The sequence below is a fragment of the Pygocentrus nattereri genome, chromosome 27, assembly GCF_015220715.1.
Source record: "Pygocentrus nattereri isolate fPygNat1 chromosome 27, fPygNat1.pri, whole genome shotgun sequence".
In the NCBI taxonomy this organism is placed as follows: Eukaryota; Metazoa; Chordata; class Actinopteri; order Characiformes; family Serrasalmidae; genus Pygocentrus; species Pygocentrus nattereri.
The window spans coordinates 15,222,208-15,246,049 of NC_051237.1; the positions used below are offsets into that span (position 1 = coordinate 15,222,208).

General features: G+C 43.0%; 2 protein-coding genes across 6 annotated transcripts in view; one reads left to right on the forward strand and one right to left on the reverse strand.

Moving 5' to 3' along the window:
• Positions 1-92: 92 nt before the first annotated feature.
• On the reverse strand, positions 93-14,892 carry mafk (v-maf avian musculoaponeurotic fibrosarcoma oncogene homolog K). Of its 3 annotated transcripts, none has more exons than XM_017707503.2 (3): positions 14,728-14,892; positions 4,540-4,616; positions 93-4,309 (listed from the first exon to the last, which is right to left on the reverse strand). In XM_017707503.2, exons 2-3 carry the CDS (start codon positions 4,582-4,584, stop codon positions 3,872-3,874), a joined length of 483 nt encoding a protein of 160 aa, XP_017562992.1. In that variant the 5' UTR covers positions 4,585-4,616; positions 14,728-14,892; the 3' UTR covers positions 93-3,871. The 3 variants fall into 3 exon arrangements, with proteins under 3 accessions (XP_017562992.1, XP_017562994.1, XP_017562993.1); XM_017707505.2 differs by lacking the exon at positions 14,728-14,892 and adding an exon at positions 13,300-13,764; XM_017707504.2 differs by lacking the exon at positions 14,728-14,892 and adding an exon at positions 12,543-13,234.
• ints1 (integrator complex subunit 1) overlaps positions 11,256-23,842 on the forward strand; it is a 39,076-nt gene continuing 26,489 nt past the window's right edge. The window contains exons 1-7 of one of the 3 annotated variants that reach the window (XM_017707501.2): positions 11,256-11,392; positions 16,778-16,838; positions 20,266-20,472; positions 21,429-21,512; positions 21,601-21,888; positions 23,345-23,541; positions 23,619-23,756. In XM_017707501.2, coding sequence (XP_017562990.1) covers positions 21,458-21,512; positions 21,601-21,888; positions 23,345-23,541; positions 23,619-23,756 — 678 coding nt within the window. In that variant the 5' untranslated portion in view covers positions 11,256-11,392; positions 16,778-16,838; positions 20,266-20,472; positions 21,429-21,457. Of the gene's footprint in view, positions 11,393-15,268; positions 15,445-15,877; positions 16,839-20,265; positions 20,473-21,428; positions 21,513-21,600; positions 21,889-23,344; positions 23,542-23,618; positions 23,757-23,842 lie in introns of those variants that run through there. The other 2 variants (XM_017707500.2, XM_017707499.2) reach the window with 2 other exon arrangements.

Sequence of the window (23,842 nt, forward strand, 5' to 3'; positions counted from 1 at the left end):
CCGATTCCGGTCTTCTTCAGTTTTTTTTTAAACCAATATTAACACCTGTGTGCCACATTCTAATCTGGACACTTTCAATCACTGACACCTGGTTAAATGAGGAAGCTTTATTTAAAAGTACAAAATGGACACGGCATACTATGTACAGGAATAATTTACCTCCTTATTTTCAGCCAGAGTGGAAAATAGAGACTCATTTTATTTGTACATGAGGGTAGTTCATTGGAGGAAAAAAAAAAAAGTAAATAAAATAATTTAGAGGTTGAAAATAAAAAAAAAAGAAAATCAAAATAAATATCAAAGTTCAAATGTAATACATACAAACAGATTAATGATGTAAATCATGATAGTAGGACTAATCTAAGCCTAGGTTTGCTGCCTTTCTTGTCTGTATTTACAATCACCTTTGAATGTAGAGCAGTTTAGATTTACGCCTCAAACCTACTAGAACTAAACTTTTGTCTGCGGTTGCCCATTAAAACAAATCACTACCTCAGCCTTTACAGTACATAAATGATGCCAAGCTCAAGCTCCTTATACACACTACTTTCAACTACAGTTAATATGACTTCTTCCTCCATTACCTGTTCATTCAACCTTGACATTGACAATTACGACATAATAATTTGGAGCAGCATACCTTATCAAGAATTTCCTCTCTGTTTATAGGCAAGTATGCTCAAGAGCATTGGTTAAAATTCCTATGTGCGTTCATGGTAAATAGCTTTAAGGACTGTCTGAGCGCATATATAATATACTTTTCAAAAATAGATATAGTCATGTGTAAAATATAGAATAATTTAACCTGTTCAGCCTAAAAGGCCACATACAGCATACACAGAATATAACGACCAAGAAGTACCCACTTAGCTAAGATGCTATGCTCACCATGGACTATGTTAGGAGGGAAATGAGAAGGAACTACAGATGAATCCTGGTACGGAAAAGTACACCTTTGTCCAGAAGACAACAAGGCCGCTTTTTTTGTGAAGAGACGTCAGAGTTCCCAGGTCCTTTCTTCAGCATCAGATTGCACCCATAGCGATTTGACTGTGTGCAGCAAGAAGTGGCATCCAAACTGGCCAACAGAGCCCTGGCACCATTTTAGAGCTGCATGTGCCCTGGTTTGAGTGCGACAAGGCCCAATTAGAACAAATGGGGACGTTTATGATCTGCCTGCTAGAATGGACTTGTTTAGTACTCTGGAAGAAAAAAAACTGAAGTAGCAGATCACTTTTGGTGGTAGCCGAGATCCATTAAAGAAAAAACAATGCCTCTGCCGTCAAAGCAGGGAGAGGCAGTGGCTTGGATTCACCAGCATTATTCACAGCATTTTGAAAGATCACCACCAGATGTCAGTAAAAAGCACGAAAAGAGCCGTTTTGTCAGTTTTCTTTAAACATCTGAATCAACTAGAAAATGACCAAATTGAACAGAAATCTGATGAGGAACTGAGAGTAAGAGTTTATGGGGAAATAATAAATGGCTTCCACATAACAGGAACTGAAAAAAGTGGGCACGAGGCTGGGAATTTTTGGGCTTTTTCAGAATGCCTTTGTGGTCTATGAGTAGAGTAAAACTGGGGAAAACACATCTGTGGTTACAATCTACGCCAAACACAGCAACTGTGACATTTATATTTTTAAAAAAAAACTGCATGTTGTTAGTCAATGTGGCCACGCGCTCCGTAGACACACAGTCTGTCGGTTTATAACCAACCACAACAATGTCTTACAACCCTGTGAATACTGGAATTATGCATTTTCTTTTACAATTCATATTGTGACAAAAATAGCACAAGCGTCTGTGTGAGCCAAAAGCGCTGGATCACCATGAACACTGCTAGATTTAGGAGCTGACCAACTAATTAGACGTGCTTATTTGCAAGCAGCGTTTTTAAAGCGAGAATGGCTGTTGTGTCCGAAGTCTCAGAGAAGATTATACAACTGAAAGAAATCAAGCAAGTAAAACTGAACTTAGACTGTCACAACATCACACTACTCCCAAGATATGCGTGTCATGCCCTAAACCATGTAAAATACAGAGATAATCACACAGGAACATTAGAAAACAACAAACGAGCATTTGAACATAAAAAGGACATATAAAACGTCAGAGAAGATACAAAATATGTAAGTATGCTAAAAGCACAGCAGTAGCTCACTGAGCCGAGGCCAGCAGTGAGCTACACAGCAGCACAGTCTTCCCCCGGTGCTCTCCACTACAGGGAAATGGAGAAGAAGGAACAGTCATAGTCACTTGGGTAAGAGACGATCCAGACAACACCTCTCTCACTTACTACTAACTAGTCATTTCACTAAGACACTGAGAGTCAGAATATATCCTCTTGAACTAATTTTCTGAAAAGTGAATAAACATGAAACCTCAATTCAAGTCAAAACGTCAGGATGGTCTTTACCCAAGAGTCTGTGTCGAAATTTCAAAGTATTTGCGATTTTATAAACGTTTAATCAGGGATTACCAACACCGGCAGTGCCACCTCTCGTGACCTAGCAGTAGGAATGCTTTCTACATGGACGGAATTCTCTGTGTGAAATCGAAGTTGGATGATATTTTCATTCATGAGGCCATAGCTTAAGTTCTGTAATATACAGGTAATAATGGACTTGCATTACTTTGCCAAGGCAGCTCCCATAATCTCTATATCCAATATGGATTACCTACCATTCATTATGGCGCGGGTGAGGAAAACAAAACTGGGAAAGAGTGTGCATATCTTTTCCAAGATACCTGACCAACTAAATGTACCCTTTAGCTAATGCTAACGGAGGATAACATTCAACGAAGGGTTAATCTTATGATTGACTTATACAAGTAGTCACTGTATTCAAGAAGTGTCTAGACTTTCACTCTTATATCTATACATAACTCCACTTTGCAAGTGCTTTTGTAGTATCAAACTGTAATTTAATAATAAAATAAGTGCTATTCATACATTTCATGTGTTGAAATTGCTAAGAGCCACTAACCTGTTTTTCCCTGTAGTTCACTCCATTTGCATCGCCCTTGTCTAAATTGTGAATTAAGTACAGGATTATTCTACAGCTAACCACATAGCTTTCGATGGCTAGAACTTCCCTGCCTTAGTTTCTACTCTTCACCAGTTTTTCAACGGTTTCTGATATCCCTTAAGTATGAAGCAGATTATGGGTCCTAATTTCAGTGCTGAAACCATATTTTGTCTTCACATATGGATGGCAATATCAAGGTTCAGATGAAAAGCTGATAGAATCTACTCATTAATCTGTTGCCAATGGAGGCAACAAAAGGTTTTTTGCCATAGTTTAAACTACTTAGACAAACAAGCATAATATCAACAAGAATATAGTATAGTGAACGTTCTACAATGCTAACATATCTTTAATCTCTGATGTAAAATGCAAGATACCACAGGCATCAGAGCTATCACAGACTGCCATGGCAGGTTAAATCAAGTACTTAGTCCCACTTTCAGCAAGTCTTGTTTCTGCTAAGTCTCAGAGTAGAAAGAGGGAAAGAGGCCAGTGTGCCCTGCCGGTGCCGGAGGTTTTTAGAGCACAGTGCACAGACAACGTAGAAAGGTTTGTGTGTGTGTGTGTGTGTGTGTGTGTGTGTGTGTGTGTGTGTGTGTGTGTGTGTGAGTGTGTGAGAGAGAGAGAGGGAGAGACAGAGACAGAGAAACAAAGAGAGAGAAAGAGAAGTCAACGCAGTCTGCTGTCACACAGAGTCAGCCTCCCTTCCCCCACCCCACCCCCTCAAGTCTAGTCACTGAGCGTCCTTCTCAGCCACGGGTTGGGTGGATGCAGGCCAGGCCAGGGGTTTGGAAAACTGAGCTGGACCAGATGGACCGTCCTGCATTCCTCCCGTCCTCCTATGACGGCGTGGAGAATGGCGGGGAGCTGGGGCTGTGGTTGTTCGACTTGACGATGGTGATGACGCTGGTGGTGGCAGCCACCTTTCCCGGCGAGAGCGGCCCACGGGCCACAGTCCGGGCGAAGCACTGCAGCGCCTCGTATTTGGCACGCAGGGCATCCAGCTCCAGCCGCATACTGGCGTTCTCCCGGGCCAGCTTGTCCACCTCCTGCTGCAACTCCGTCTTCTGCCGTTCCAGCTCCTCCTTCTGCGTGACACGTTTAATGCGGCAGCTGGCGGCATAGCCGCGGTTCTTCAGCGTGCGCCGCCGCTGCTTCAGTCGCACCACGTCCTCCTTGGTAAGGCCGCGCAGGTGCTGGTTCAGCTCCCGCACCGACATGGCCACCAGCTCATCGTCACTGAGCGCCGGCGCATTCTCACCCGCCTCCTTCTTTACCTGCAACAGAGGCAGAAGAGTATAAAACACCATGACTCTAAACGTACTGCTTGTAGGGACAGAGTCCCAGACACAGCTTAAGCTGAACCTCGGAGCAAACCATAATACCATAGCTTAAATAAACCTTTATTGCAAGTGTGCGTGTCTGTTTTTACACAAAAATCCTTTTTTATGCTTAAGCTTAATCTGGGCCTGGGAAAATGTCCCACAACACTGAAAAGAAAGCTTACCTTTAAAGCTTTGCTGGGTTTAAAATGAGTCGTCATACCCTGCATGCAAGCAGCTGGTCAGAAGCTCTAAGAAATGCCTGTGAAAAGAGAATGGAGAGGATTCATTATTGCATGAAGTACAAAAACGTACTGTACATCTGGCTTGATGCGAAATCTAGTTCTGGAGGGCAACAGCAATGCACAGTCTGAAAAAAGAAAAGAAAAAAACAGTTGATAGTTAATATGGAGCTTAGTAATTAGTTGATGGGTTGAATCAGACGTTGGAAAGCATACAAGTGCCAGACTGCACAGCTCTGTGGCCCTCAAGGATCAGAGTAAGTCTCAAGCAGTAGATGGTCATTGAAACATGTGCTTATACTTTAATGCACCTGTGAAGTTGCATGATGACTCGAATAAAGGGTGCCAGAGGAGGAGCATGGTGACTAAGACTGGAAGACCAATATACAGACTAAGGAGCATGGGGACTAAGACTGATATATACTGCTCTTCAATAAATGAAGTCAGCCAACAGTTCTGCATGCTGGCCGCCAGAGGTCAGCACTGCCCCACAAACCGAGCTCCAGACAAGGGCAACCCTGTTTACTTGCTGAGGGAGCATTCTCACAATGTAGTTCACTAGACCATTGCGAGTACAATAATAGAAGCAGGTCAGCCCTCAACATGAGGCTTTGTCTGATCTCTCTGCTCAGCTATCCGCGCCAGGTTATTTTTTGCTCAAGCGAGCTTTAAAAAGGCCTTTCTGTACCGAGGAGTTTGCAGTTTCAAGACAGACATCACAGCCAAAATAAGACAAAATATGACCAAAAAAAAACCAACGTTCAACAGTCTCCATTTCAGGAGTGTCTTATTCAGTGTCAGAATGCACCGTGAACTCTGTTGAAGAGTGCTGCCATGGAGACACCCGGCTAATGGGTGTGGGAGTGCTGGTCACATGAGCAGCCCGATGGTAAACTGGGTTCATTCATAACGTCGGCACACATGGTGGGCAACTTCAAGAAACCCAGTATACAGCTCCCAAAGATGGGTAATGCTGATAAAGGACGCTTATGAAACACTGCTATTTACACAAGGCATTTGAGCAGAAACACCTGCTTTATCTCTGTCTTCATTTTGTGTATGCTTAGGTTTGTATGTCTATGTTCATCTAGAATCTTCCTAAAATGCATTTGGCTTTTCTGTACGCCAAAGTTACATCACACCTTTAAGCCTCTAATTGCATCTTTTCTAAAGGAGCAATCATCACCCTAAAAAGCCAACAAAGTATGGCAGAAAACTGGTCATGCACCTTTTTTTGGAACGTGTTGGGATTCGTTTCTGCTAAGCCGAGACCATACAGTCCTTTTTTTTTTTATGCAGGAGATATGCGGAACATTCCAGAAGGCACTGTGTCACTCGCAAATAGTTTCCCTTACAAAGTCACTGTTGTATTTTTGTTTTTAGACAATGTACTTTATCAGGTTTAGGAGTGCGGCTGACAGACTGGATTCTGTTACACTGGGCTTTCCTGGCTTGCTTCATGCCCTTATTTAACTCTGCTGGTTATATTTAGCTCAGTGTGCTAACCATAAAATTCTGCCAACAATGCAATTTAAGTGGAAACGTGATAAGTGATGCCTCATTAACAGGGAAAAGACTCTAGGGTCAAGCTCAACAGCAGCATCGTGCTCACTACTGACGATCAAAAGAAGAGTGATTTGTCCCCCCGGGTTGTTAATCCTTTATTCAGAGGAAAACATCCGTTCCTAGGCAGTCACGTATCTGTTCCTAGTAATCTGTGATTGTGCTGGTGTCTCTACATTCCTCTGTCCTTATTCACATCTTCCACATTGTGTAGAATGTACTTATATGAACTGAAATTGATATATAATATTGTTATACTACTGTTATATAGTTACTGTTGGGGAAAATGCTCTTTCCAAAAGATCACCCTTCACTTATTAACTTCCAGTCAACTCAGCATTAAGTACAAGACATTCTTTTCAGTATTTAGTGTCATTTGGAGAGGTTTTTTTTTTCCACCTCAAAAGTTCAGTCTTAGAAGTTGGTTGCATTTTTCCCTGATTCTCAGGATTCAATGATGCTGAGGTCTGGACTCCGGGGTGGTCAGACCATTGTTCTGAGAACACCCACAGCTTTCTTGTTTGATTTGTATTTCTTTTTGTCATCCGATTCCTTTTCTCAGTAACAGCTTCTTGTCACCTACGCATCCTTTCAAACCTATCCCATTAAGTCATCTCACAGTAAATGTATGGACCTGCGGATTTCTCCAGATCAAGAGTGAAGCTTTTTTCTTCTCCTCTCTCTCAAAGACAACAGCTTTAAGTACTGTTTATCTGATGGTGTCAGTTTTGGTGGCCTGCCAGGTCTGGCACAGTGTTTAAGAGCCTTGTTTTCTCTATGGCCTAACTTTTTATAATTTTTTTGGGAAACTCTTGTTTTTTCACTTTTTTTTTCTTTCAATTTTCCTCTTTCTTATGCCAGTGGATCGTCTTTATATCTCACCTTCTCAGAAATATCTCCTGAAAAATGAAAAACTTGGTCTTAATTACAGTTACAAAGTACAAATTCAATGAATGGTGGTCTCTCACGTCTGACTTTTGCACAGTACTGTATATGTTCTTTTAAAGAAAACAGTAACGTTCAAAGTATGTAAAGGAATAATCATAACTATAAAAATCTGGATACTGTAGATTTCCTTGTGACATGGTTGATCTGCTACATTGAGTAGCATGTAAAGGCTAAGGTTTGTGCTATGAGAGTAAGCTCTTAGTCACTCTCATGGTTGGTTTCATTAAGGTACACCTGTCATGCATTAACCGGCAGTCCGAATGGTTTAGCCATGACGGGATCAAAGACTGCAGTTTAGGGATCCTCGGTCAGGTTCAGCACAGATAATGAACCGCACAGTTGAAACTTAACACCACATGAGAAATACGCACAAGTCTTGATTCATACCATCTGGCCCTCAGCGTAAGGTCCCATATGGGCCTGGCCACACATTTTATTCAGATTGAAATAGTGAAGTACAAAACTAATTATAGTGCAGACAGTACACTGAAACCATCAGTAAAAAGACAGTTAGAACCTTATATAGCAATATTATGAATTTTAGCAATGGTATGCATGTATGAGATGATGACGTCACTTGTGCTTTTCCCACATGGAACATGGAAAACTGAGCAGTCCCCAAGGGTTAATGCCAGAAAGAAAAAGTATGTGACAAATGACGCAAGGCCAGCAGCAATGAGAGGAGCATTCCTAGACAGCAAGTTGGCTTGGAATGGCTCTTTTTAAAAGGGCTGCGTCAAGGGGGGAGCCCCTGCTTTTCTTTCCAGGGAAGACCCATCGAAGCGAATGCAAAAGAAGACCCCCCCTTTCTCGCTATACATTGGGCCTTCAGCCTTTCAGCGCTCTCTCTCTCTCATACACACACACACACACATATAGAGTGAATTTCCTTCAAATTCCAACGGCGTGTGGTCACGCTCCTCCCCCCCCTTTCCATTTGCAGTGGGAAGTGAAGTGACCTGACCAGAGCGGGGCCCCCTTTTCCTGTGCAATCCCACTAAAGAGGAAAAGCCCTAGCATCCCAAGGCCACGTTTTCATCATTTCTACTGCAGAACAACGGGTGCATTTTCACCACCACCCCCCACCCCACACGGTTCGCCGCTGCCTCTGGCGGCGCACGTTCAACAGGCTACAGAAACACTGGACCTCTTATTCTGGCTATCAAGAGCCAGGCTAGGAAAACAGAAAAACATGTCACAGGGAAAGAGCCTTGGGAGAGAAGCCATGGAGAGTGCACGAAGTGGGGATAACAGAGCCACATTCCTCACTACACACACACACTGGGCAAGGTTTAAGGGGCCACCGCTTTCCATTGGGAAAAGCTGCATACTTAATGTCTTTCCCGCATAACTTTCTCACCTTCAGAATAGCCTGAAGAGAGTTAGGCAAATCAGTTCCTTAACCTCAGCATATTCTTACTTTCGTATGTTAGCAGTTTTAAATTCCAACATTTTAACTTTCTATATCTCCATTTCTACCAAAAGTGCTAGTTCATGAAAGACAGCAATGGAATAAAGTCTAAAGATCTGAGCGTAAAAGACTGTATTATGTACAATTATGTACATTGTATGTATTATAAAAAGAAGTTTCCTTACATGTGGCCAACAGTAACTTCAGCTGCTTCTGACAGAATTTTCTTTCCTTTTTCTCCTCATTGATGCGTATTATTGCTATTTGATCATTTGCAGAAATGACTGAACTGTATATGCAGTCCAAATCAAGATTTAAAAAAAAAAAAAAAAGAACCTTTTAGACATGATTGCCTATTGGTCCGTCTAAAAGCCTCCGACACAGAAGAACTACACTGACGTCAGTTACTCTTCCAGTTAAAATATATGCTGACAACTGATGTTTTCAAACTCAAGTAACCCAAAGGCCACTTGGATTAGGACCAAAGGTTCAAGGCCCCACAATTTTGTCAGCGTTTACCGATCTTGCAACAACTAAAGTGATGTGGATGCCTGATTACTTTGAGTGCATGACTGACAAACTTCACTGTTTTGAAAAGCTATGATAATTACAAACACTGAGCAGTTCAAAAATGCTGAACTGTAAATGTTACTTTTATCAGTCAAGTCTTCTGACCATCACTCTAATATTACTTTATTACTATTCAGTTGCTTGAACTACCACTGTATCATATATGTATATGGCATTCAGCTGTACTCCATCATCCAAAGATGAGTCATGAGTCAGTCTGAGTTACTGCGATGATTATGCCATCGAGTGTGTTATCATTTCATTCATCAGTTGCTCGAGTGAGATCACAGTTTCATCACTATTGTGGTTTTCGTCAGGAATTTAAAATCATAAACTTCTTTTACTGGAATCCATAATATTGATCTTACCTCCGTCCCTGCTTTAAGCCTTCTAACAGAGATGTTTACCACACTTCATACCGCAAATGTAAATATGTTGCATCATACTTACGCAACATGAAATGACTTTACTTGATTTTACTTTTTTCTATCCAAGACATGAGCTACTGCACCAGTAACTATCGGTCCCTGGCTTTTCATCTGTCCAGTGTTAATAGCTGCAACATGACAATATTGGCTGTGTAAGCAATAACAGCGGTACTGGTCAAAGCTACAGCTGAAGCTGACTGAATGACTCAAAGTAAAGGAACACTTAATCAGCACTCTATCCCTTGGTCACAACGCTGAGGACCTGCTAAATAAAAATACTGGGCAAAAACAGAGGCAGCATATGAATATTGATGGGTTTCAGTATTAGACAAATAACAGCAGAAAATAATGGAGGGAAAAAAAGAAAAAGTTTCAAACCTTGCAACAAATCTAGCCTGAACTCGCCTCAAATAGTGTGATGTGATGTACGCTGTGTATTTCTTCCTATGGGGTCATAGAGTAGTTTGAGTACGACAGCCTGCTTCACCGTGAGTAAATTGCATAATTAAAAATCATTCCCTTTGTAGTTTTAAATGAAAAATACTGTATCTGTATTGGTATCAGCCATTGCTCAATGTTTTAGTATCAGCACTGAAAAGGGAAAAGTGGCATTGTGCCATCTCTAAGTAAAAAAGGAACTTCATAGCATCAGAGAAACTTTAATCAGGCAGAAGACACTTCTGAGCTCTTTCTGGCCCAGCAAAGAACACTCAGCATCATCCAGCTAGAATCGCTGCTCTATAAAATGCTATCTTGGTTAGGGAAATATTAAGACACCATCTGGAATAAGCAGATGAAACAGAACTGAAACCTTTCATTGATCACAAGGGAAAGATGGTCATCACCCTGTGTTTAAATACGTAGGTGGTATCATGAGGAGGTTAGTCACTGTATTAAAGCACATGAGGTGTCTACAGTCAATAATATTATTGTGAAAATAATTGTGCGCAGTGCTGGGTTTCACAAAAAAGGAAAAACCCCATGCTAGAAAAAGTTTACTGCCAAATCCTTAACATTTTCCATTACTTGTGAGGATGTAAAGTGCAACAAGTCTCTGCGTCATGCTTACTGGCGCAGCTTTGTTTGATCCCAATAAAACAAAGCAACAGAATCATTTATGACTAAATATCAGGCCAACAGCAATAATATTCGTCAAGCATTACATGGTCTGGGTTTAACCATTGTATGGTTGTCTTTAGGCCCAGACAGTGATATAATTGCCCTATTTGTGCTGAGATTTAAAGGCCTTTTCAGAAAGTCCCAGACTCACTATGGAATCTGAAGCCACTGTTGTTGTTGTGAACTGTGAAACCGTCGTGTTTCAGCAAAGAGGCTTCTACACAAGTTCAAAGCATGATGAGTTCAATGAAAGGTAATGTATTAGACCAGACCTCAGGCGATGTCAAACAGTACTTCAAAGGCACCTGTGCTTACGCTGCCATGATAATTGGCACGCTGGTTTGTAATAGCTGTTTGTTTTGCTGTCTCTCTACCCTCTAGTTAACTGTGCAGGCTCCGCACCAAGCAGACTAGCTCTGCTGAGAGGCCAGTTAGAAGGAGCTGGCTCCTCCCTGCTCCAGAGCTTCGGCTGTTTTTCACAGGGAGGTGAAGAGGCCTGTCTCCTCTGGACCCTGCCCACCGTGCTCCACAGCGCTGTAGCAGCGCATTCGGTGGGATATTATGTAAAGGAAACGGAGAGCATAGCTGAGCGGTGAGTCATGCTGTTTACTGGTAAGAGCGAGGACGAACGGCAGGGAATCACACCCTCCCAAACTGACGTTTCCTGGAAAATCCCGTTGTTTCGCGGGGCGGAAGGAAAAGTACGGGGAACGGGGCTGGCGTGATCACCGGAACTTTCTGCGGATAGGGAGGAGAGGTAGATATCTGAGCAAAGCTACTTTTTTCCAACTTGGGACGCAGGGATTCGGAGGAATGCAAAGCATGCACAAAACAAAGACAAGGCAGTCTAGTATGTACGACGACGGGAAGCTATTACACCATGGGTAAAGAGCAAAAAGCAGTGAACACAGTCCCTTAGGAAGAAACATGTGTAACACATCTATTTTCAGCTGCCTTGCTAACCCAGCAAATCATACAGGTGTTTGAAACAGACCAGTTAAAAAAACCTGAATCCCTGGAAGAGAAATCACATGCGACAGCGCTGTGTTGTGTTATGGGTACGCATGTATAGTCTAGAGACTGAGAGAATATCTTGGAATAGTAAAGCTACATTTGTTCAGGAGGTACTTCCCAAAGCAGGATTTCCCATTTAGCCAGACAAATTAAGCCCAAAGCCAAGCCTATCCAACAGGAGGGAAGATTGACGCTATTTCTATTGCACAATGATCATGCTGGCCTTAAATTATCCATCTTCCATAGAAATACTGCTTTGTGAAATACATCACTGCTTCTTACTAACATAAACATCGAATCACCCAAATGGGTTTTTAGCTCCAGACGGCACATCCACAGCCCAAAACCACAGTGTGGTGCGGTCACTCCTCTCAGATCCAGGAATTGGTGAGAGTAACAGGAAAAGGGCAGGGTGCAGTTGGCACGTCGTGGCTCAGACACCCCCACAGAGCTCTCACTGGGACACCGAAAGAGCTAATGCATCCCCTACCCACCCTAATCAAGACGCATCAGCATGCTAATAAGTTACACATGCTGACTGACTGTCTATGCTCTAGCTGATGAAACGGTCAGATATGGGTCAGCCATCCACTTCCACACTGCCAGTGACTAGCTGCTGGGATAACGCAACAACAAACATGACCTCTAACCCTTCAGAAGTGAAATTAGTCAAATTAGATAAACTTTTCTCATGATGACTAAGGCTAATATTGCTGCCTTGGTCAAGACTTGTTGCTCAAAAAGAAAGTTTCAGACTTTGGAGTTCCCCGCATCTCACTCTGAGTCATTAATTCACTAACCACCGCCGTTTCATTCACTTTCAAAGCCTGCTCTGCAAAACCACAGAGTACAGTAAGCATCCGCTTCCATTTACCCAGCTGTGTGGTTCTTACCGCAACTTTTGTTAAGGCACCGTCAGTGTGTCCTCTTTAGACGCTGAATATACAGCTGACAAATATCACAACTCCGATTCACTCTGACCTCCAGCAAGACATGTGATCAAACGCTGATGAATCAAAGCTGCGTGAGCACAGGCCGCGTCTAACAGTGAGGACAGGGCTATGTGGGCCATGCTGGTGACCAGCCCACGTGTGCATCTTATGATGGAGACAGGCATGCGCTTCCTCACGGCTTCTAAAAGAGGCAGGCAGACGTCGCAATAGGTGTGGGAGGTCAGCGCCATAGACACCTCAGCCGCTGTGAGTCAGGCAAACCCCAAGACGAGGTCACGCTGCCTGCGTACAGTATGACATAAAGAGGAGCCACGGGGTGCACCTCCTCCAGGTTTTCCACAGAAATCACGAGGGCAAAGGTCATCGATGAGCAAATACAGCTGCTTTACTGAGCCATGAGCTTGGCGGCAAGATGGGAAGTTACTTTGCACTTTCGCTGCACATATTTTATGAAAGTTTTGAGCGTAATCTCAGCCCAGCAACGGCTTCTTTTTTTCAGTTCCCATTTAAAACTGAAATCAACACAGCCACTGCTCCTCGCTGTGGTCCCAGCCAGGCCAGCGGACAGAATTACATCAAGGTCCCATAGGAGGCAGGTCCCTTCATTTACAGCAGCAGGAGCTTACATAGAGGGCTAGTGCGTAACGGTTTATCTCAAGAGCCAAAGCATTACAATAAAACTAAAGGCCAGACTCACCACTAACGAAGATGCTGAGAGCACTCCTTCACAAGTAACTGGACGATGGCCCCTTTTTTTTTTAATTATCCATAAATGGACGTGTTTTAGACATACCATACACAGAGTCTCCTCTCTGACAGAGAAATCATTTGCATTGCTTACATTGAAGGAGGGTTGTGTCACTTTGAAGGGCCTAATGACAACTCTTTTATCACATGTGGAAATGAATCACATTATCCAGCTATGACTCACTTTTCCTATGAGGGCGTAGCTCTAGTACTAACCTCTCCACAAAATGGACTATTGTCCAATGTTCCTGAATATGAACACTCTGCAGATTTACTGCACCAGCTCCTAAACGTTCCTTCAGGGTTTGAGTGAGTGGCTGAGCGCAGCTACGCGCTAAGCAAGCAGTTCCCTCAGACACTGTGAAACTAGCGCGCCTATGTCCACATATGGAAGCGGCCTATTAATAGTTTGCTCATATAAATGAGTTTGGTTACATGAATGACCGAACTACGAGGACTGGCCGAGGGCATCGGCGGGGAACGCTGGCTACAGTGATGACCTTCTTTCGGAAGACCCTCTGAAAGGGAGCGAAAAACACGCGGCGTGGCCGCGGCAGCGTGAGCGCCTCAGAGCGCAGCGACAGACTGACTGACAGACAGACTGACTGACTGAGCGAGTGAACTCTCACATCTGACATAACGTCACCCTGGTCTCTGCCCGCCGCCTGGACACTCAGCGCCCTGGACACCAACACAATAACAACAAATAGCCGATATTGGCCGCACACTTCACGACTACTGATCACCAACACGCCAGAGCCCCTCATATGGCGTGAGGCGGCTGAGGTGCCCTTTGTCCCAGAAATCCTACAGGACACACCACGTGTTATTTCCTTATGTCGTAATATTAAGGATCGGTTACTCGAGAAAAGGAGAGCGAGCAGGGAAGTTTCACTGACGCCGTCCAAAAATATTAAAAAACGGGCAAATTCGCCCTCGACCGTGCGAACGAACGAACGGCTGTCTTTTTAACGGTCTTTTCAAAGAAACCCGTAAACGTGCGTTAAATACTGAGATTTATCCGGTCAAGCCGAACTTTCGTGCTCATTTGGAAGAAGCCAGGCGACGCTGGAGGCTCAGCGCGGCTCGCAGGCGCTGCTTGTCAGGTCTTCAGCGCACACACGTGTCCACACGTTAAGCACTTTTTTACTCTCACACATTTCCAAAACTTTCAAACAACAAACCTCGACCCGTCTACCCTACAGAGCCGGCCGCGCTGAGCGAGAGGAGATATCTTAAAGCAATTCCATTAATTGTACCGCGGAATAATCTGGAATGGGGCTCGGCTCCGCTCCGTCATCATGAGAACATCAGCGATTTCGACAGGAATTTCAAAACATCTCCAAACAGGGAAAAAAACGCCTTACCACCACCTTACCTCGTGAGCGCGGAATTTCTAGCCGGGAGAGCGCACTCTTGAGGGGGGTTATCCTACAGCGAGGGGTTCGCCGTGGCTCGTCGCAGGTTTTCAGGTCTGAGTGTCCCGAGCCGAGCCGAGCCCAAACGGAACCGCCAACTACATTAAACTACAAAAACAACAACAGTGTACCAACATTCCACTCTCCGCTTCCGCAAGCACGCGCGTCACCGGCTCCTCGTGACCGCCCCCTCCATTCATGAAAATAACTTTCTGCTGACGTCAGCCAGGCGGGAAAAAACTAGGGGAGGCCAGAAATAGACGCAGCTGGTGAATTCTTTCAGAGAGTTGGCGAAATTAAATCTGGCCAGTGAAGAAATAGCGAGTGTATGTGCGCAGAGCGAGGTGGAGACGCGGAGGACGCGCTGAAAACACCAGTTTAGACATTTTATTTAAATACATCTGGAAGCGGCTCCTCTCGCTGTCGCTTCTTCGGCACTACCGTTAAAGCCTGAGAAGAGCTGATATCAGGAAAACGCAATTTCCCAGAGCTCATGCTTATAAACGCCAGCTTGTGTAGTATTTCACGTTGGTGTGGCTATAAAAAAAAAGGAGTCGACAGCGCCCTCTGTCGGACACGACTGATATACCCATGTGTAATGACATGGCTGTTGGAAATGCCTGCCATATTTCTGAGGCGACTGCATTCTACATCTCCAACCAGTTGCATTCTGCAAGGTAAGGAAATTCAGCATGAAAAGACTCACTCCTCTCACACTTTTACTTTGCAGAGGCTGCAGTTTGTGTTCAAATGTGGCACTTTACATTTCCAGACATAACACAGCCCTTGGCTTATTATTCAGCTACCTGGAAAGCTGGAATCATAAGATATAGGAGTGAGGCTCCTGACCATTAACTGGGTTAAGGGTTAGATTTCCTTTAGCAAATACTGGATCAAAACCAATGAGCAAACAGATACTGAATTGCCATCTCATTTCCCTCCAAAGGAACTGACTAAGTGTATGCTGGATCCACTGTGGCTGGAGGCGAGATACCAAGTTAGCTGGCTCATTCTTTTCTTCTGCTGAACAGCCCTGCCACTGAGTGACTCAACACGCGTGCATTTTCCTCCTAGGAGACATATGGAGCTAATCGCATACTGGTGTGCTGGGTTCCTTCATGCACTTCAGAAGTCGAGTGCAAGTTGGCGGCTGGAGCTGATGAGCAATTGTGCTCGCATTTTGGGTGGCTTCTGCTCCAGAGTGATCGGAAACCTTCGCAGATCTCCGAGGGACCAGGACGGATCGGTTTTCAGCCAAACAAGCATCATCAGGAGGTTTCCAACATGTGAACGTTTGGCCGTCCTGTGCAGCCCTAAAAAACGGCTCAGAAGCTCTATCGTTCAGTCACAGAACTAGCAGTAGTATTTGGCCCTCAGATGGCACCCAGAGCTGCAGCTCTGTTGACCTGTGTCCATGTAGAATGCTTGTTGAATATGGGAGGGAAAAGAAAAAAACAACAGAAAAGTAAATCACTGTGAAATTATAACGTTAAGTGCTAGAGATCCCAGTGTTTTGAACATTTTTCCTCAATAACACTGAGTCATAACCACATATGAGTGGTTTCGGGAGAAAGAGCTTATTTGCAAAATACTTCTGCAGGTTTATGGACTTCCCTTGTGACACTGCCTTTAAATTTGGAGCCTTGACTAAGCATTCCACTGACCTCATCGAAATATGCCTAATATGAAAAAACACTTTATATAACAAGTCAGTGTGGTGCAGACAGATGGCGGAGCGCTTGTTTCGTGCATGGCCGCTTTTAGTTACTCTCGCTTATCAAGAGTGGGGGATAATGCTTACCTTAGGACACTATTTAAAAGGACGATTACATCTGAACCACATGTTGCATTTGCTTTTAATATCCCTGCCTTGAATAGATCTGTGTGGGGAGAAAAGCAGAAACGCTGTGTTTGGCTAGCAGTAATATGCGAGTGGCACGTACAGTATAATGCTATTACAGGTTTTGGACAGCTCTCCTAATGCGTCTCCCGTTCTCTTTGCTTTCTCAGGACAGAGGGATCCATTTCCATGTGGCATACGTGCGACTCTAGCTACATTTTCATCACAGAGGTCAGGTTACGAGCACATGTTGTTTTCAGCAAGGCCTTTACTGTGTGTGCTCTGTGGTGTTCTCTTCTGGGTGAAAGTTCTGTTTTCCTTTGTCTGGCAGGCACAAGTAATGTCTGTTTCCATGCCTGACATCATTTTGTAATGTGAGGATTCTTGGAAACCTTATTCCTTGTAGCTCCCTAAGCACTCCAGTGTGGCAACAGTGCCACCCAGCACTGTATTATTTACAAGAAACTGTTTCATATGTGAATACGTGTCATTTTATTTGGGTACTGTTAATCAGGAAAAAAAAAGTCTCGCTTAATGCTGTAACTACGCAAGAAAACAGCCTCATTCTGGTTCTCTTAAAGCGATTATGTCATGTTTTATTCAACATGAGGTAAATGTAATCCATTGAAAGATGACTGCTGACTAATGTTAAAAACACTTGGGCAACAGTGGGGAACATTCAGTACAGGCGTATTATAATATGATCCTTGTTTTCTAAGCATGTCTTAGTGGGGGAAGAGTCTGCACCCTTAGAATTCTTAACAGAAAATGAGACTTTTTAAATAAAGGTACAGCTCTGAAGAAGATGTATGGATCCTGTACCTGCACACAGATAGCGTATACACTCTCAGAAAAAAAGGTACGACACTCTCACTGGGGCAGTGCCCCTCTTGTCACTGTGGTGGGACCCTCAGGGGTACATCCCAGTACCTTTAGTCAGGGAACATAACTGTACCAGAATCCACTGTAGTTATACTTTCTAAGCTGTACTGACTCCACACTCCCCGTCTCGTCGCCAGGCTTTTTATTTTAATGTTCTGATTTAAATCATTTGGTTAGGAAAAGGTAAAAATATCCACTTTTCCACTATGAAAAACTCATGTAAGGTGCACCACTGGACCTTCAAACCACTGTTGTACCTTTGAGAACACACTTGCATTGTTTGTACCATGATGAACGAATCATGTACCTGCACAGTACGTTTATTTCTAACAGTACGCTGAAAGGTAAAACAATTCTGGTAATTAGGCCAAGATCTGTATTCACAAAGTGTCTCCGATTAGGATCGCTGATCTGGGATCTGTTCCTATCTGTATGATCATCGTAAATAAGACATAAACCTGATCCTTAATCAGCACTTCTACATTAAGAAACTTGAAGAATATGGGTCCAGGGTACATATATTTTTTAGATGTTGCTGTTTGATTTCTGTTCATATTGAGCTAATAATCATTTATGTTTTTGACTGTTTATCCTCTGTAATCCAAATATCATCAGCATCAATTAGCCATACCACCTTTTTATAGGTTGTATGTTACACGTGTTCCTCTTAAAGGGGGATTCTGGCCTGAAGCAAGCATTTAATATTATTATTATTATTATTATTAATGTTATTTATTATGTCATGTAGTGTTCTGTAGTGCAGCATTTCACCCCGCCACCTCATTAGTTAGACTGAATTCAGTTTTGTATCAGTATCATCAACCAGTGTGCTCTCACTACAATACCCAGCATGCATTACGCAAACACATCGCACAATATGTGGGAATCTCTGTGGGGCTCAACAAATCCTGCGGCGAGCCACTGATCTAGAGGCTAATATACAGTATCTCACAAAACTAAACACACTCCTCACACTTCTGCAAATATTTTATCATATCTTTTTATGGGGCAACACTATAGAAATGAAACTTGTATATAACTTAAAGTAGTCAGTGTGCAGCTTGTATAGCTGTACAGATTTACTGTCCTCTGAAAAGAACTCAGCACACAGCCATTAATGTCTAAATAGCTCGCCTGCATTAGTGATGTATTAACATCATCAATTGGTCATCAAACATTTTTCTTTGTTAAAGGAATAATTCAGACAACTGAATTGGCGTGTCCCTTTAAAACCAATTTGTAAACAAAATTGAACTTTTTACCCAGCTAGTTCTTGTTTCTGGTCATGTTAAGCACAATTCATCATGTCATATCGCTGTTGTCGGGAAAAACCTCGTATCTCCAAAATGATAACTTTACAGGAGAAGGGACAAGCTTACTGTCCTTTAACGTGAGTCAGTGGAACCAGACTTTTTCCAAGTAATTTTAGGTCATTTCTTTTAGTCTGTTCATCATGAATTTTACATACAATGTAAAAGGCACCAGGTATTTTCACATTATGTAAAAAATTTGAAAAACGTCAAAAATATAGATACAAGGTTTTCTTCAGACAGCAGCGATATAATTAAAAACACATTTTTTTGTTTTGATGTAATCTTTGATTGAAGTACAGTGAATCCTGCTCACGTTAACAACACCTCCACCACTGAGCTTCTTGCTTTACGCTGTGCAGTCCTCACCCTCAGATCTTCTCTTTTCCCACTTTGTACTATAATACTTCATACTAATAATGTTTGCTATCCGGTGTCGACCGCAGGAGGATGGGTTCCCCTTCTGAGTCTTGGTTCCTCTCAAGGTTTCTTCCTCTTTTAGGGAGTTTTTCCTTGCCACCGTCGCCGCTGGCTTGCTCATAGGGGGCTCGGACCCGGATTTTCTTTTCTTTTCTTCTCTTTTCTTTCTGTAATACTGATTGTACTGTAAAGCTGCTTTGTGACAACAGCTGTAGTAAAAAGCGCTATATAAATAAAATTTAGAAGGAAAATGCATTAGGATTTCTGATTCATGTTAACTTCTTATATTATTATTATTATTATTACTATCATTATTATTATGAGCCCTTCTTTAAAACGGAATAGTTCAGTCTAGAACCATTTCATGATTAAATGGTTGGTTCTTCTATTGTTATAAGCACGTTGTAACAACAGAAGAACCTTTTCAGTTCTGTATAGAAACATAAACACAACATCAATCTGAAGAACCAAGGCACCATGCAAAGAACCATTTAAGCATGAAATGGGTTTATTCAGAACTAAATAGAACTATTGCCTTTACTAAAGAGCCCTTGATGGGGCAGTCGTGGGCTGGAGGTTAGGGAGCTGGCCCTGTGACCAGAAGGTTGCTGGTTCGATCACCAGCACCGACAGTCCATGACTGAGGTGTCCTCAAGACACCTAACCCCCAATTGCTCCCCGTGGATAGGGCTGCCCACCGCTCTGGGCAAGTGTGCTCACTGCCCCCTAGTGTGTGTGTGTTCACTAGTGTGTATGTGGTGTTTCACTTCAAGGATGGGTTAAATGCAGAGGTGGAATTTCCCCGGTTTGTGGGATTTAAAAAGTATCAGAATGAAATTAACCATCTTTCTAAGAGTGTATTCTAGGAGATCCAGAGAAATCCAGAATTAACCAAATAGCACGAAATGAGCTGCTAATTACGTCATGCATTGTCTGTGCACCACCTTCTAGCATTTTCTAGCTAGCAGCTCTGAATTTGGTAAAAGCTCGTTAGAAAACGCCTCTTTTAGTGTCTGAATCAGGCTGAAAAGGAGCTGCTCATTCAGTGTCTTTCAGAAACATCAGCCTGGTGCTCTGATAATGTGCGAGGAGGATTACCAGCAACGCTTCATCACAAACAGACACGTTTCTGAGCGGCTCGAGCTCCTGTACACGAGGTGGCACTACACGTTTCTGTGAGCGTCAGTCAAACAGCCGGGCTGACCGAGAAAGACGAGCGCTTCTGTCATGGAACAGCGGCCGTGAGAAACAAGGTAAGTGCTTGTTGTGGAAAGCGGTGGCGGACAGAAGCAGCAGCAGCGACCTGACTACACGTTTGAATATACGGAATGATTAGTCATTGATTCGGGCGCCCACGCGTTTATTTGGAAAGCACATGTCGCATTTTCATCTACATGATCCTAACAGCTGTAGGTAATGCTAGCTAACCACTCCAGCGAACCGGCACCACACAGTTCAGTTAAAGCGTTAGCTTGTTCGAATTTCCCCGTTCCACCTTAAACAGTGCAGCAGGTACGTTCTGGCGCCTCACGGGCTATGTAACTGCTGCACCATTTAAGGTGGAGCGGATAAGTGGAATAAGAAGCGGAGTCTGTTATCTCCTCTTCGGCCCGTGGCCTAGGTCCCAGCACAAAGAGCGGTTCGGTTTACTGGGTTACAGTTAGCTTTCCTATTTTCATCCAGAGAGAGAGGCAGAGGCGATGAATCAGTCTGTTTAGCTAATTTAAGGTTTAACATCCGAGTATTTTAACCATAATAACAAAAAATACCAGATGCTTATCACCGAGCAATACCTGCGACAAGCTTTTGAGAGTTTGACTAAATTTCCTGGCTCCTTTAGCGGTTTCAGTGTAATATAGTGATAATAATAGTAATTGTGATCATACATTATAGTTACATAGCGCTTTTCAAGAACTCAGACGCTTACAGGTTTGCAAATCAGTGTTTCAGCGTATTTAATCACTCAACATTACTGTAAATGCTCTAGAGAAATCTTCTCAGTTCCGATCCCACTTTAAGCCAAGCTGGGCGAAGTATGTAGGGGGCATAATACTACAGTCTAACAGTGTAACACAGGGCAGGTGCCCTGTGACTGGAGCAGAGAAGAACTGCTCTGCAAGGTACCAGATTACCTGAAATGTGTTTTCTGGGTAGTGACCGAGGACTCCACATTAATACTGTTTCGCACTACGTTGCTTGTGTTCGACAGATCTCAGAGGTTGAGCTCCACAGAGGGTCATGAACCGGCCAAAGCCGACCAGCATTAGGCGCCCTAGTGGCGCCAAACCATCGGGTAAGTGGTATATGTTAGTGATACAGATTGTGAGGAAGTAAATAATATGTACGTTTTACATTTCCCTCACTCTTCTTCTGCTCCCTAGGTCACCCACCACCAGGAGACTTCATTGCTTTGGGGGCCAAAAGCCAAGCCAGTGAAGCGAAAGCAAGTCCAGCACTACTGAAACCGGCTTCTGCGGGTTTGCCAGCAGACCGTAAGAGAGAGGCCTCCTCAGCTTTGCCATCCTCTTCAGGCCTGTCCAGCCTGGCTAAGCGGCCCAAACACTCTTCCACCCCACCCAGCGCACTTTCTCGCCTGGCTGAAGTAGCAGCTGTTGACAAAAGGGCAATATCACCCTCTATCAAAGAGCCGTCTGTTGTGCCCATTGAGGGTGAGGCATTATTGGATTTGCGTTATTGGGTCTGAAGCCAAGTTATATGTTTCCGAGGGGAATAGCGACCGTACAGTTCAAAACATAGAAGAATAGAATAGAATATAGAAGTGGCGTAATTTCAAAGCAGATATCAACATATTGTGTATATCAAGGTTATGTTTTCACTGGTCTCTGATCACTCCCAATTCCATATAGTCCTTACATGGAAACTTGCCTGTTTTGAATTTTTTTTTCTGTGATGTTGAAATTTTATTTGATTTTTTTTACATATATCCACCTATTCCACCTCCAGCAGTTTAGTCCATCTATTTGCACTGTAGTTATAAGGAGCTTTTTGACCCAAACCCTTTTTTGAATGAGAGACTAGAATATATAGGGCAGCCAACCAGAACAGAGGCCATTTACAGCCTTAAAGGCACAGTAATAAAACATTTAGTTCTGTTTAATTCTAGCATTTTAAAAAGAAGCTGGAAAATGGTCATTCAAAAGTGAATTATAACTGTTTGTTACATAAGGCCACTTAGGGGACACAATGGGTGGGGCACACAATAACACACAAGACAAGTGTAGGAGATGGGCTCTTTAAAACATCCTAATATTTACTGGAAATCTATTCCAGAGTTTAGGACCTATTAAAAATAATCTTCACCAACTGAGATGCAAGTGGTCCTGGAATGTTTCCTGCATCAGCTGAGCAAGGTGGTCTGTATGGGTTATAACTCTTCAAAGATATGCTAGACCTAGGCCTTTAAGAGCTGTACATTGGCTCCTGTTACCTCAACTAATTGGAGTCTATTTTGAAAGACTGCAGGACAACCAGCCAGTGACATAGTAGTCTAATAGTAGTTATAGTTGAACTAATGTCTTACCATGTTGTAGGGTTGCATGTGTCATTCTGTACATGTAATAAAATGCATGTTTGAGGTGTAAATTGAATATAACATGTTCAGTGTAGCCCCAAGGTTTTTAACTGTAGCTTTTGGTGTCAATGAAAAAACAAGGTCATGGATAAAATCTTCAATCTTATTTCACGCAGACTTGGGACCCAGTAAAAGTGGGTTCTGTTTTATCAGAGCTTTGTAGGGAGAAGTTCATGGTGATCCAGGCTTTTATGTCTTTATATCCTTGCATAAAAGTGAAAGCCAGTGTCGTAGTTAGAGATTTTGGTGGCTCAGTGCAAAGTGAGGTGAAAGTAGTGTGGTCATTATTAGGCACACCAATATGACATTTGACTAGTTAAATACAAGCCAGGTTACTTGTTGCTATTCAATTATTAATAAATATTTAAAAAGCTCATCTCAAATATTTGATGGGTGCTATAGCCCGCAGGTTGTTCTTTACGTTTCCAGCTTTAGGAGTTGATATCTTAAGTGCTTTACTTTTAAAGCTCGCAATGTATTAACAACAGTGCAGTGTGCAGATTAGTGATGAAAGCTCTGTGATATTCCTGCAGTACCTCCAGCTGTGCTCCTGGATGAGATTGAAGCGGCAGAGGCTGATGGCAATGATGAGCGCATTGAGGGAGTGCTTTGTGGAGCTGTCAAGCAGCTGAAGATTAACCGGGCCAAGCCTGACATCACCCTTTACCTCAGCCTCATGTTCCTGGCCAAAATTAAGCCCAACGTGTTTGCCACAGAAGGAGTGATAGAGGTAGGCAGCTCTATGTTTTCACTGTCACTACTTATCCTTATTGTGGATCAACCAATTAATTGTTCTTTGTGTGATAGGCCTTGTGCAGCCTTCTTCGTCGTGATGCCTCCATTAACTTCAAGGCCAAGGGGAACAGCCTGGTCTCTGTTCTGGCTTGCAACTTACTAATGGCAGCCTATGAAGAGGACGAAAATTGGCCTGAGATCTTCGTAAAAGTGAGAGTCCAATCCCCTGCTTTTTCACTAGTGTATAAAAAAATAAATTAAAATAAAATAAAATATACACACTTATGACTTATTAC